We start from the raw sequence: 14,631 nt of genomic DNA, 5'->3' as shown, positions 1-14,631 counted from the left end.
TCCTCTACGGGATTTGCAATTCCCTAGCCGGATGGATGGAAGTGAGACCAAGGGGGAAATGAGTTTGGAGATCTAAAGCTTTTTTTTATATATTTTTATTAACAACAAATCAATACAAAAAGTACATGGGGGAACACAAGTATATATAAATAATATACAAAGGACAATTGGGCTAGGGGGTACAATATCACATTACACAAGGACCTTAAGGGGCATACACACACTTATAATTCTAACAGCTTTTTCGTTGGTAGAGTATTTAATTGTCTTAAAATATAGTTCAATTTATTTTTGTAAGGTAAGAAAATGTGGTGTTTTGTTTGTAAATTTACATTTATGAATATGAAATTTGGCCAAAAGAATAATGAAATTAATTACATAAAATTGTTTCAACTTATTTATATAGTAGGTAAAGAATCCAATCAGTACATCTCTCCATAATAGTGTAAAATCTTCATAAATGTGTTCAATTATAAATCTACTGATGTCTTGCCACAGATTCCTTACATGAAAACAATTCCAAAAAAGATGCAACACCGTTTCTGGGTGGTCATTATAAAAGGTACAATTTGAATTTAGGTTTTTCTTAAACTTCTTCATATAGTGGTTGGCAGGATAATATTTATGAATCATTTTAACAGAGACTTCCTTAATTTTGTTAATAAGTAGGTATGTGTGTGGCAACATCCAACATATATTATCAATAAAACCGTTCCAATAAGGCATAGCTACAACATCCTGCTGAAACAAGGCTCATATACTGTAGCTCTATTGTTGTTGAATGGACCAATAGAAAAACAAATCTTTCCTACTGATGAGTCAACGTGGTTAATCGTAGGTATGTTCTGAGGGACTTGATACGTTCCTGAATAATAAAGCAACACGGTACGGTTTCTCATTTTGCATTTTAGTCATTTAGCAGACGCTCTTATCCAGAGCGACTTACTAGTGAGTGCATACATTTTCATACTGGCCCCCCGTGGGAAACGAACCCACAACCCTGGCGTTGCAAGCGCCATGCTCTACCAACTGAGCTACAGGGGACTGTAGCTCAGTTTCAACTTTCTCCACAGAAAGTCGAAAAGCATCTAGTCTATCTCTTTGCTTATTTACCGTCAAGATATAACGATAGAGCGGCATGTTAGCCTAGAGATACCCTCAGCCTTGGTTATTAGGACTCGATCTAAAGCACAGACAGAAGGGATAACCCAGACACGTCACAGGGGTTATAAAGTTGAAGCATCCAGTTTAGAACGTTTTCTCGCCACCAAATATGGTAGTGAGAGGAAGTCCAGTCGCGGGTAGTGTTAATTTTCTCATCGATTAAACATCTGATCTCAACATTTTTCTGTTCCCAAAACGAAAATCTGTTACGAACACAGTGCACTAAGTTTTATGGACATGATTCTTTGCCAAAGTTTCCAAAAATTGCGTTGTTTAGGAGTGCAAGATCGAAATAAGTTTGTGCACGCGCACTTCACAGAGGAGGCGTTCCCTAACGAAGATATGCAAATACATGCAACAACGGGCCAATAGGATCTCGCGCTTGGTCCTGCCCACTATGCTTCATTTGCTCCCATTGGAAACGACACAGATGAACTATCTTGGGTTAGTTATAAATATCTTTGTCGAAAGCCTTGTACGCATTGCAGGCCTTAAACCTCAAATCTGTTTTGTAAAACTGACTGGCCAAACAGCAAGTTACAAGTGACCAAATCGGATGTGTGTGTGTTCAGACAGCAGTCATTTGCTGACATGGCTACGCTAGTTGTCATAGTAACGAAGGGTGTGCGAACAGTGGTATAGGCTGATTGGTAACCATCAGAAGTTATGTAGCAAGCTAAGGTGACAACAATGCCTGCCATGGACGTTTTCCAGTTGCTTTGAATGTTTAAAATCATAGGTATCCAACTATCAAAACGAGTCCTTTTTGGCTAGCCACAGCAGTCAACTAGACAGCGGTTTATCATTCTGGCACATTCACTAATTTGTTTAAAGAATTTGCAAGCTAGTTAGCTACCACAAGTTCTTGCCAAACTGTCAACAGAGTAGCTAGCAAGCAACAATATATGCCAAATAAGTCTAAAAAACACTTGAGGGCAAATAAATCTTCAAATAAAAGCTTCCTGCCATCCAGGACCTCTATACCAGGCGGTGTCAGAGGAAGGCCCTCAAAATTGTCAAAGACTCCAGCCACCCTAGTCATAGACTGTTCTCTCTGCTACCGCACGGCAAGCGGTACCGGAGTGCCAAGTCTAGGTCCAAAAGACTTCTCAACAGCTTCTACCCCCAAGCCATAAGACTCCTGAACAGCTAATCATGGCTACCCGGACTATTTGCACTGCACCCCCACCCCATCCTTTTTACGCTGCTGCTACTCTGTTAAGTATTTATGCATAGTCACTTTAACTCTACCCACATGTACATATTACCTCAACTACCTCAACTAGCCGGTGCCCCCGCACATTGACTCTGCAACGGTACCCCCCTGTATATATAGCCTCCCTACTGTCACTTTATTTTACTTCTGCTCTTTTTTTCTCAACACTTTTTTTGTTGTTGTTTTATTCTTACTTTTTTTGTTTAAAATAAATGCACTGTTGGTTAAGGGCTGTAAGTAAGCATTTCACTGTAATGTCTGCATCTGTTGTATTCGGAGCATGTGACCAATAAAATTTGATTTGATTTGATTTGAAATCAGATATGACCACTCCGACAAGTCACATTGCCAGGACTCATATTTGTATCTGACTTCACACCACCTACAAAGGTGGTTTGAAATGTGGCTTGAATTATCAGATTCCACGTGTTTTTTGGCTGTTCAGACTGCATGAAAATGAACAGATTCAAATTGGATATGCAAAGAAAATTGGATTTGAGTCACTTCAATGTGAACACAGCTTTTAATTGTGACACACCAACCTAAAGATCTAACGACTTGAAATAATTATTGCAAATGAGGAACATGTACTATTTGTAATCCTTTATTACTGAGGTCTCTCTATTGCCCATGTTTGTGCAATCATTGTAATTCATAAAAGGTCACTAAGAAATTGGGTGATCCATGAACACCCCTATTGGAGTATGCATGACCTATTAAGGTAAGTCAACCTCCAGTAAATACAGATATTATTAATGTAAAAAAAAAACTGATTTTCAGTATTTTCAGAGTCAGAAACATGGGTATTTTCTGCCCTGTGCTTTTCTTGACAACATAGGGAATGTACAGTACAATGAACATGTTACATTTGTCATAATAACATATAAATGATAGACGTGTTTACATGGAACTAAAACCATAAAACTAAAAACATGGCTCCAAGGCGTTGAAATCAAATCGCCATAAACCGGTCTGGCACTGACTTTAAAAAAGCGTGATCCTGCAACCCCCAGAAAACAGATTTATCCCCATATCACAGGTTGAACAGTGATACCCATATTGAGCACCATATCACAAACATTGATCACCATATCACAAGTTTTTGTGAATCACAAGTCTTTGTGAGTTTGCGCTTTCTTCGTCCTCTCTCAGCATCATGTTAGTTCACTGGGCACAAGGGTTGGGGTCAATTCCCTTTTCACTCAGTCAGTCAATGATAACAAAAACGGTCAATGAAAATAAACAGCACTTTTCAAAATCACAAATGTAATTTCAAATGGACGTAATAATCTGATTTCCTTAATGTAATTCGAATTGACCCCGGCCCTGCTGAACACTCCAATGTGACTGGGCCGAGCCATGTGGGGACAGACTCAGGCATGGACAGTTTCATAGTGGATTCTCAGGGAGTTACTGTTGTGGAAAGTCCTGCTACAGCGAGGACAGCGGGACCGCGGGTTTGGTTTCTTGAATTGGTGGACTTGTAGCAGATGTCTTTTACGTTCGGCCATGGTCTCAAATTGCTTGACACACTTGAGGCATTGGTACTTCTTTCCCGGGTGGGCGGACCTCCTGTGGCTGATCAAGATGGGGTGACAGCGGAATTTCTTGCCGCACTCTTCGCAGCTGAGCGGTTTCTCACCTGTGTGGATGCGGAAGTGTTGAACGAGGCTAATCTGTGAACTTAGCAGCTTTTTACACACTGTGCATTGGAACAAGCCGTCTGTTTCTATCATTTGCTTCCGTTTGCTGTTTGCCTTTGCACGTCGATCGTCTTTGCTCTTTGATTTGATGGCAGATTGCTGCTCAGCACCGTTAGCAATGGGATCCTCCACTGGTGCAGTCCAGGAGAGGTCTCCGCTGCTCTCCTCACCCCCGTACACATCCGCATGGGCTTTACGCAAATGCAATATCAGGAACTGCTTTACACGGAACCTCTGCCCACACTGGTTACAAGGGTACGGTCTCTCACCTGTGTGAATGCGTTCGTGGTCCTGCAGGGAATTTGCAGAAGTGTACTCCTTATGGCAAACGTGACAAGAATAAAGTTCTGGATGTGTGCTGCCTTCTTTGGGGGAGCCAACTTTGTTGTTTGGGGAGGTAGGATTGTCTTTGGGGGGTAGTGGTTTAGCCTTGCTGGCAGGGAGAGGTTTCACTTTGCTGGGAGAGAGAGGTTTGTTGATGGGGGAAGTAGGCTTTGTTCTGCTGGGGGAGAGGGGTTTCACTTTGTGGTTGATAGAGTTGGACTTTTCTTTGATGCTAGAGCAAGGTTTGTTATTTTCTGTTTTGCCGTGGCTGTTCAACGTGTGCACACGGAGTGCACTTGGATACGGAAACTTTTTGGGACACTTAGGACATTTGTATGTCCCCTTGTTATGAGACCTCATGTGCACAGAAAGGCCAAACTCTCTGTGAAAGCCCTTCCCACAGTATTTGCAGCAGAAACTCTTGTCAGTTCCAATGGTTGTTGCTTCTTCCTCTGCATTAGTTTCCATTTTTAAATGCTTTCTTCTCCTTCCTACCTTCTTTTTCACTATGTCACTCGTTTTCCCATGTCTCCCCTCACTGTGTTTGCTTTGTAAGTCACTATCTTTTCCTTGTCTTGTGCGGTGCCTCAAGACATTCTTGTCTGACAAGACGCTGCTCTGGGGTTCCGGATTTTCTTGTTTGGACGTGCACAACAGACTACCATGGGTCTTCCTCAGCCCCCGCCCCCGCCCCCGTCCTACTGAACCACAACCGTACCCTGACCCGGCCACGCTCAGTTCAGGTAAGTCTTTTAACCGTCTGGTTAACAACTGCTCCGCAGCCGACCCTGTAGGAGAGAGGAGCATGGGGTCAGTAATGATGTCCTGCACCAGGAGCTGAATTACAATTACGAGGTGCAAGGATGATTTACTCTTACCTTTTCGTGGAGGACTCCTGGCTAGGGCTGTCAGCAAGTGGTTATCAAAATCTTCAGCCTGCTAAAACACAGACTCATAATGAATATGCTCACAACCAAAAACGCCACCAAAGTACTACTAAAGCAGACGTTAAAAGAGTGACTTTCATGAGAAAATAAATAAAATCATGGAAAACCAGATGTTTTAGGCTTAGTTATAGTGAAACATCAATTCTGGTCTTCATTTTGACAGTTCGTTGTAAATGTGATATATTTAGGTGTTTTAGTAGCAAATCTAGCTCTTTTTGCCCCTCACAGTTCAACTCTACCATTGAAATCGTGATGTAGAGGTGCCTTAAGAAGGTGCCTCCACGTCATCTCAAGGGAGTGGTTCGGTATGAAATACACACCCTTCTAGATGTGCTGGGTGGTACCACCTCAAGGCTTGCTATAAAAGCAGGTGACAGTGTTATTTGGTAATGGTTTTGGTAAGTGTGCCAATATATTTTGCATTACGCTTCCTTGACTAGACTACTGACGTTACACAAAATTCAAAAGGCAGTAAGGCATATTTCCCCATATGACCAAATTTAAAAATTTTGCTTACTGTTTCATACACATCTATGAGCTTTTACAAAGAAAGAAAAAACATGTAGGCAATGAGGATTATATGTTTATATTCGTAGCTACATCCATCGTAACAACAAATAGATGATAATGGTGGTTCTTAACTTGTTGTACTTTCTCCCAACTGCTATGACAGATTGGTGGTGCATTGTGAGTTTTAATCCCACATGCGGCAGATATTCAGTACCAGTCAAAAGTTTGGACACACCTACTCATTCCAGGGTTTTTCTTTATTTTTACTATTTTCTTTAATGAGAAAGTATTGGGATCAGGTACAACTACGTTTACCCACCCCCAAAATGAATATTTATGAACAATTCTCCCAACCTGAATGCATTTTTTAAAAATGTGAATGGGTTGAGCAAAGGCTGAAATTGGGGTTGAGAGTTACCCTTTACCCTAATTAACAGAAGCCACTTTTTTTGTTCAGCCCGTGTGCTACATTTGGGTGTGCATGATGACTGTCTGTTTACTGATTCAGGTTTCCCACACTGGACCGGTCACTGACCTCTTGTTTGATGTTAGGGATGCGCCATAGAGACACACTCAGTGGTCGCAGGTCCACCCATGGCCCCTCATTTTCCTTTTTGATCTTCAAGGGTGGAATTAAGGAATCTTCTGACTGAAGGGGCTCGCACCAATCGGGTACTGCATAGAAACCCAAAGATAGAAATGTAATGACACAGAATAATAAAGCTCAGCTGACACCAACCGGGAGAAAAAACATGCAGATCATGTCTACAGTGTCAACAAGCCCTGAAATTGTATGTTGCTATTTGTCTACACATTATCAAGTTACCTTCGTCTTCTATCTCAGCAATTGTCGTCACATCAGAGACTGTTTGCCCAGAGGTGTTGGCAGCCATATCGTCCAAATCCTCTCTTTTTCCACCCTCCTTCAACCTCATCTCTGCCCGCCTCAGCTTCCCTTTCAATGCTGAGATCTCCTCTACGCTCTGCGTCAGCTCTGCCTGCTGCGCACTCAGACTGCCTTCAAAGATCTTGGAGATCTCACACACGGCCGCAGTGAGCAGGGAGTCCATGACGGAGGACAGCTGCATCCTGAAGGTGTTCTGCACCTTCTCCGACATCTCTGGTCCCCCTGGCTCCACCTCCACCTGGCTCAGGTTTGTGTGATGTCACCCAGGTTCTAGAGCTGGAAGCTCAGCTGTCACTCAACAAGAATCATATAAACATCAGTGGGTACACAGAATAACAGTAAAGTTACAGTACAGTAGACTAACACTGTATTCAATATCAGGAAACTATTTTTGGCTTATTTGACCAAATTCAAAAAGGTAAAGCTAAAGTTTCTAACTTTAAACTTTAGAAAATACTGCTGGGATTGTTTTCAAACTAAAGAAACGATGCTGATTAGCTGTGTCTGTGATCAAAGAGGTCTTGCAGAAGGTGCTACTTTAATTTGATGCTTTGGTTAAACCTTTTTTGTCATCAACATAACATTTATACCTCACATTCCTTAATTATTTAACTTTCAAAACCGGATTTATCCGGATGTATGCCGCTGTAACGTTAGTTACAGTACGTTAACGTTACACAACTCGAGATGAAGACATTGTGGGCTAGTACAAACGAGTTTAAAATGTCGTGTGTGCCACATAGCTAACTGTATTAACGTCTATACATGCACGTTATACTGTTTTAAATGTTGTTATCATTTGCAAAGGTGTATGCATTGCTTACAGACGAGCAAGTCCAACACAACATGCAGTAAATGTGCAAAGCTAGCTAGCTGGGGATCCGCGCGCGAAAACGTAAACATGGCAGACACATTGATGCAGTCTGTCGGTCAGCACGAACCTGCAAAAACAGCGGTCTCTAAACCAACTGACTACGTTGGCTTGGTCGTCGGCGTATATTTTCAATGTATGGAGCATACAATATTTACTGTTAGAACTGTACGCTGTAGTGCAAATGCTCGAATTAGCTACTACACCACAATTTTCCGAGTGGACCTCGCCTCTCGGCCAACCCTCGCGATTTTACATATCCAATAAGATTCGGATGTGTCCCTGAGCACTGGCACGAGATTCCAATAGGGTCAAGCTGCGACGTCATCTCTCAGAGCAGTCATCCGGTAGGTAACGTTCAAAGACACAGCTCACAGTGAGTGAATATAATTTTTTTGTTGTTGGCATAACTGAAATTCCTTACTGTCATTTCTGCAGTCCATGACAAACGTCCGATAACCTAAACGTGTCTTGAGTGGCACCTTTCGAAACCCCCACTTCTCCTTATATGGTTCCTTTCGAAACGTCCATTCCTTTCGACACCCCCACTTTTCCTGAGAGATGCACTGCACTGAGAGATGACACCAGTAGATGGTAGCATAGAGAACCTGAGGGATGACTGCTCTGCGAGATGATGTCGCACCTGGACCCCCCTCCGAGATTCCCTAAAAACACGCCACTTCCATACAGCTACGACTTTTTCGTAACAGGTTAGGAGAAGTTATGTAGCAGATTAGGAGAATTAGGTTAAGGTTAGGAAAAGGGTTAGCGAAAATGCTCTACTAACCTGCTACGAAAAGTCACAAATATGGTCCGTCCTTTACCTCAGTGGCACAAATCTAAGGTCAGTTTCGCATTGTTGGGAAGGGCCATAAGTAAGCATTTCACTGTTAGTTTCTGAAGCATGTGACATAACATTTTATTTGAAATTTGATTTGAGTTTTGCTTTTCACTTCACAGAATCACTGCTCAGGATGGGGTAAGGTTTAGCTGATCCTAAATCACTGGTTAGAGGCAACTTTTATCTGGAGCCTCTCCCCTTGAAACAGCAAACTGAGGGTATTTACCAGAATGTGGACAGTCATTAACACTGTTTGAGCAATCAATTAAGAAATAACAACATTTAAGTTTATTATTTTTTATTCACATACACTTGCTTAGCCTTTCCTTTTGGGGGATTGCGGGAGGTAAATGTACCCCCCTGTAATTTTCAATGCCCTCACGACAATTCTCATCTAGGGTTCTCTGACAGAGCCGGACAATCCGGGTCAACCTCTGCCAGCACCACCTGGGAGGGACCACATGATAGGTGAACTTGTCTTCAGCATCACTTTCCTCGTCTGACATGAAATTGGGGTCTGCTCCAACCAGGAAGTCCAGATCTTCTAGGGCGAGGAGCTCTCCTCCCACCTTTACTCTCTGGAAGAGCTGAAATATTACAGAGAAAGACCTTGAATAAACAGCATTATAACTTGGTGAAATTGTGAATACAGACATTATATACACTGAGTGTACAAAACATTATGAACACCTGCTCGTTCCATGACAGACTGACCAGGTGAAAGTTATGATCCCTTATTGATGTCACTTGTTAAATCCACTTAAAAAACGAACTAGGCAAGTCAGTTAAGAACAAATTCTTATTTACAATGACGGCCTACACTGGCCAAACCCGGACGACGCTGGGCCAATTGAGCGCCGCCCTATGGGACTCCCAATCACGGCCGGTTGTGATACAGTCTGGAATCGAACCAGGGGGTCTGTAGTGACGCCTCAAGCACTGAGATGCAGTGCCTTAGACCGCTGCGCCACTTGGGAGCCCAATAAAATCAGTGCATATGAAGGGGAGGAGACAGAAATATTTTTAAGCCTTGAGACAATTGAGACATGGATTGTGTATGTGTGCCATTCAAAGGGTGAATGGGAAAGACAAAATATATAAGTGCCTTTGAACGGGGTATGGTAGTAGGTGCCAGGCACACCGGTCTGTGTGAAGAACTACAATCCTGCTGGGTTTTTCCCGCTCAACAGTTTCCCGTGGGTATAAAGAATGGTCCACCACCCAAAGGACATCCAGCCAACTTGACACAACTGGGGGAAGCATTGGAGTCAACATGGGCCAGTATCCCTGTGGAACGCTTTCAACACCTTGTAGAGTCCATGCCCAACAAATTGAGGCTGTTCTGAGGGCAAAAAGGGGTGCAACTCAATATTAGGAAGGTGTTCTTAATGTTTTGTACACTCAGTGTATATTCCCAAGCTTTCAACGTGAATATCCTAGATGAAGTAAGACACAGGATTTAAAAAAATATTATAATATCTGATTGGTGTGTGGTTATATTGAGTGGTGTGTGTTACTGATGTTACTGTGTGTAACTACTTCATGTTACTGTATAACATAACCTGGCTCCTCCTGCTGGTGAGGATTTTGTACTTGATCACCTCCACGCTGCCCTCCAGCTCAATCTTCCCTTGAGCCTTCCAATACTCATAAGCCCTGTAACACGCCTTTATGGGCAGTGAAAAATAATTGTTACAATACTGTGGATATGATACAGCATTGACTAATTTTACTGATATCCCAAGATAAATGGATTAGGATGCACATATTTTTGAAGAGGAGGTATTCTTTACATTGTCACCACACATTCTGTACATGTCTGGTAGCTACAGAAAATTAACTCACTCACTTCTGATGAGACTGTCGGACCCCCAGTTTTGCCTCAATCCTTCACAATCTGCATCACTGCTTTGGTCACCTCCTCATTGTGAAGGGACCTGAAGCTGAAAAATGATAACCTAAGATTATTAAAAGAAACACAAGTGTGATCATTTAGTCATTTAGCAGATGCTCTTATCTAGAGCAACTTACAGTTAGTGAGTGCATACATTTTCATACTGGCCCCCCGTGGGAAACGAACCCACAACCCTGGCGTTGCAAGCGCCATGCTCTACCAACTGAGCTACAGGGGACTACAACTGTAGTTGACAACTAGACTTAGCATTTTCCTCTACAATGGAGTGAGTAATCAACTGAAAAACATGAAATGTTTGAGTAAATCAAACTAACAAAACCAAGCAGCTTTTCAAAGAGTCAATGGCCTTGTTATTAAAGTACATACCAGTCATTTGGGCCGAATCTCCATTTCAGCTCCTCCCCAAGCTGCTTATGGGACTGTCTTACTGTCACCTGTTAGGAATAAAGAGATACACAGTACAATAACTGACCAATCCAATGTGGAGATTAGAGAGGCTAACAAATGTATATAGCTAGCAACAGAGCGCTCCTAAAGTATTGGGACAGTGGCACATTTTGTTGTTGTTTTGGCTCTGTACTCCAGCACTTTGGATTTGAAATGATAGAATGACTATGAGGTTAAAGTGCAGACTGTCAGCTTTAATTATTTGAGGGTAGTTTCATCCTTATCGGGTGAACCGTTTAGAAATTACAGCACTTTTTGTACATAGTCCCCTCCATTTTAGGGTACCAAAAGTATTGGGACAAATTCATTTATGTCTATTAAAGTAGTAAAAAGTGTAGTATTTGGTCCCATATTCATAGCACACAACGACGACATCAGGCTTGTGACTCTACAAATGTGTTAGATGCATTTGCTGGGTTTTTCTTGGTTGTGTTTCAGATTATTTTGTGCCCAATAGAAATGCATTATATATTTAAGCAAGAAGTCCAGAGCGGGTATGGTATTTGGCCAATATACCACAGCTAAGGGCTATTCTTTCGCACAACGCAACGCTGAGTGCCTGGATACAGCCCTTAGCCATGGTATATTGGTCATGTACCACAAACCCCTGAGGTGCCTTATTGCTATTATAAACTGGTTACCAACTAATTAGAACAGTAAACAAGTCATTTTATGTCATTTCCGTGGCTTTCAGCCAATCAGCATTCAGGGCTCAAACTACCCAGTTTATAAAATGTAGTGTCATTTTGGAGTCATTTGTATTGTAAATAAGAATTGAATATGTTTCTAAACACTTCTACATTCATGTGGATGCTACCATGATTACGGATAATTCTTAATGAATCGTGAATAATGATGAGTGAGAATGTTAGATGCACAAATATCATACCCCCAACACATGCTAACCACTCACCATTACAATAACAGGGGAGGTTAGAATTTTTTGGGGGGAGGTATAATATTTGTGCATCTAACTTTCTCACTCATTATTCTCTATTCATTCAGGATTATCCATAATCATGGTAGCATCCACATGAATGTAGAAGTGTTTAGAAACATATTCTATACTTATTTAAAATAAAAGTGACTCCAAAATGACACAATACATTATTTACCATTCATTTCTATCGGGCACAAAATAATCTGAAACACATTTCAAATCCAAAGTGCTGGAGTACAGAGCCAAAACAACAAAACATGTCAGTCCCAATACTTCTGGAGCTCAACACAGTATGTTGTTTACAACAAGCCCAGTGCAATGATTTCATATCAAACTCACTAATAATTCCAGCAGAATAATAATCATTGCAGCTCTTGATGTAACATGAGGGTGAAAGGTAACTGAGGGTGAAGGCTGCTCCTCATTGGTCCATGGTGCTGGGAGTCGAGGTGGAGGCTGAGGCTTACTGGTCCACGGTGCAGACAAGTCAGGGTCACTATGGGGGACATCGGTGTATGGGATCGTCAGGGTTAGCACATCCCCCCCAGTCTACCTGTGCATAGGCCTCCTCTTTGACATGGACCTCATGGGCCTCTGTCAAAGCGTTGAGTCCCTCTGACTGGAGAATCTCATCCTGTTTGATACCACAACCCTCCTCTGCTCCTGAGGAAAGGCCAGAACCAGATATAGTATTCATGGTGTGTGTCAGCTTTAACCTGTATAGTCTATGTTACCTCTGTCTAAACTAGTATCAACACAACCCATCAACATGGTATTACCATGGTAATTAGTTGGGCCGGGACGATACCAGTATTGCAATATTCTCTCCATGGCAAACATGAAATAGACAGAACTCTTTGGTCCTTTAAAAACCTGCTGTATGTAAAATAGTGTGCTATAGCTTGGAAAATAAATAATGATGTTTGTTTCCAACATTCGTGCTATTTTCCCTAAAGAAGTCAAATCTGCTTCGTGTTTTGTTTCCTTGCCATGATACTAATGAGTATCGTGATACTGGTATGGTCCCGGCCCTAGTAATTAGATTAGATAGATATAATCAATCCCAGAGGGGACATTCAGTTGTAAAAGCACTCACCTGACAGAGCCTATTCTCTCTCCTCAGTGTCTCCAGCACAACCACATCTCCTACACATCCCCCTCTGCTCTCTCTCTTCTTTCTCTACTCCTTCTCTTCAACTTCCCTCCTCTTCCGCTCCTCCCCTCCACCTCTGCTCACACCGCTGCAGCCTCACCTTCAAGACGTCCACTTCCTGCTTGCTCCGTGTCACTTCCTCCAGGAAGCTGTCCTTCACCAGCCAAGTGATCTCATGCACGGCTGTTTTGAGGACCGTTTCCATGACTCCATTGTGTTGGTACTGGAAGGTGAGGATGACTCCGGCCTCTTCGCTGGCCATGGCAGAACACTGACATTCCTGTTTTGCAAGAAATCACGCAAAGAACGAGCAGTATGGCTGATGGCATTGTCAATCTGGAGGGTCATGTCAGGATGAGCCTGCAGGAAGGGTACCACATGAGGGAGGAGGATGTCTTCCCTGTAACGCACAGCGTTGAGATTGCCTGCAATGACAACAAGCTCAGACCATGACAGACCCTCCACCTCCAAATCGATCCCGCTCCAGAGTACAGGCCTCGGTGTAACGCTCATTCCTTCGACAATAAACGCGAATCCGACCATCACCCCTGGTGAGACAAAACCGCGACTCGTCAGTGAAGAGCACTTTTTGCCAGTCCTGTCTGGTCCAGCGACGGTGGGTTTGTGCCCATAGGCGACGTTGTTGCCAGTGATGTCTGGTGAGGACCTACCATAAAACAGGCCTACAAGCCCTCAGTCCAGCCTCTCTCAGCCTATTGTGGGCAGTCTGAGCACTGATGGAGGGATTGTTCGTTCCTGGTGTAACTCAGGCAGTTGTTGTTGCCATCCTGTACCTGTCCCGCAGGTGTGATGTTCGGATGTACCGATCCTGTGCAGGTGTTGTTACACGTGGTCTGCCACTGTGAGGACGATCAGCTGTCCGTCCTGTCTCCCTGTAGCGCTGTCTTAGGCGTCTCACAGTACGGACATTGCAATTTATTGCCCTGGCCACATCTGCAGTCCTCATGCCTCCTTGCAGCATGCCTAAGGCACGTTCACGCAGATGAGCAGGGACCCTGGGCATCACCACTCAACACACCCTGTAACTCTTCTGACGTCAAGTCTCGTATACCCAAATACCTCTCTGCAGCTGCCACCACAACCTCAATTTTCTGCAACTTACGTACCATCCCTGCAGTACAGTTGATAACCATTGCTATAAACGCTAAAAATCCAATGTTACTGAAGTGCATTCGGAAAGTATTCAGACCCCTTCACTTTTTTCACATTATATTACGTTACAGCCTTATTCTAAAATGTATTAAATTCTATTTTTTTCCTCATCAATCTACAAACAATAACGCATAATGACAAAGCAAAAACAGGTTTTTAGAAATGTTTGCCAAAAAATAAAAAATAAATGAAATATACATTTACATAAGTGTTCAGACCCTTTACTCAGTACTTTGTTGAAGCACCTTTTGCAGGGATTACAGCCTTGAGTCTTCTTGGGTATGATGCTACAAGCTTGGCACACCTGTATTTGGGAAGTTTCTCCCATTGTTCTCTGCAGATCCTCTCAAGCTCTGTCAGGTTGGATGGGGAGCGTCGCTGGACAGCTATTTTAAGGTCTCTCCAGAGATGTTAGATCGGGTTCAAGTCCGGGTCTGGCTGGGCCACTCAAGGACATTCAGAGACTTGTCCCGAAGCCACTCCTGCATTGTCTTGGCTGTTGGAAGGTGAACCTTCGGCC

The 14,631-nt window shown here is 42.8% G+C and overlaps 1 protein-coding gene across 5 annotated transcripts; it reads right to left on the bottom strand.

Annotated features, from left to right (window-relative positions):
* Positions 1-2,968: 2,968 nt before the first annotated feature.
* On the bottom strand, positions 2,969-10,364 carry LOC121579857 (zinc finger protein 878). Of its 5 annotated transcripts, none has more exons than XM_041894797.1 (7): positions 10,329-10,358; positions 10,046-10,150; positions 7,596-9,070; positions 6,691-7,059; positions 6,400-6,539; positions 5,286-5,346; positions 2,969-5,195 (listed from the first exon to the last, which is right to left on the bottom strand). In XM_041894797.1, the coding sequence occupies exons 4-7, from the start codon at positions 6,980-6,982 to the stop codon at positions 3,754-3,756; spliced, it is 1,935 nt and encodes a 644-aa protein (XP_041750731.1). In that variant the 5' UTR covers positions 6,983-7,059; positions 7,596-9,070; positions 10,046-10,150; positions 10,329-10,358; the 3' UTR covers positions 2,969-3,753. The 5 variants fall into 5 exon arrangements, with proteins under 5 accessions (XP_041750731.1, XP_041750730.1, XP_041750728.1 ...); XM_041894796.1 differs by having other exon boundaries at positions 7,713-9,070; XM_041894794.1 differs by having other exon boundaries at positions 6,691-9,070; positions 10,333-10,364.
* Between the last annotated feature and the right edge of the window lie 4,267 nt (positions 10,365-14,631).

The sequence above is a fragment of the Coregonus clupeaformis genome, chromosome 2, assembly GCF_020615455.1.
Source record: "Coregonus clupeaformis isolate EN_2021a chromosome 2, ASM2061545v1, whole genome shotgun sequence".
In the NCBI taxonomy this organism is placed as follows: Eukaryota; Metazoa; Chordata; class Actinopteri; order Salmoniformes; family Salmonidae; genus Coregonus; species Coregonus clupeaformis.
The sequence above is the reverse complement of the archived record's forward strand: the minus strand, read 5'-3'. Positions and strand labels throughout refer to the sequence as shown.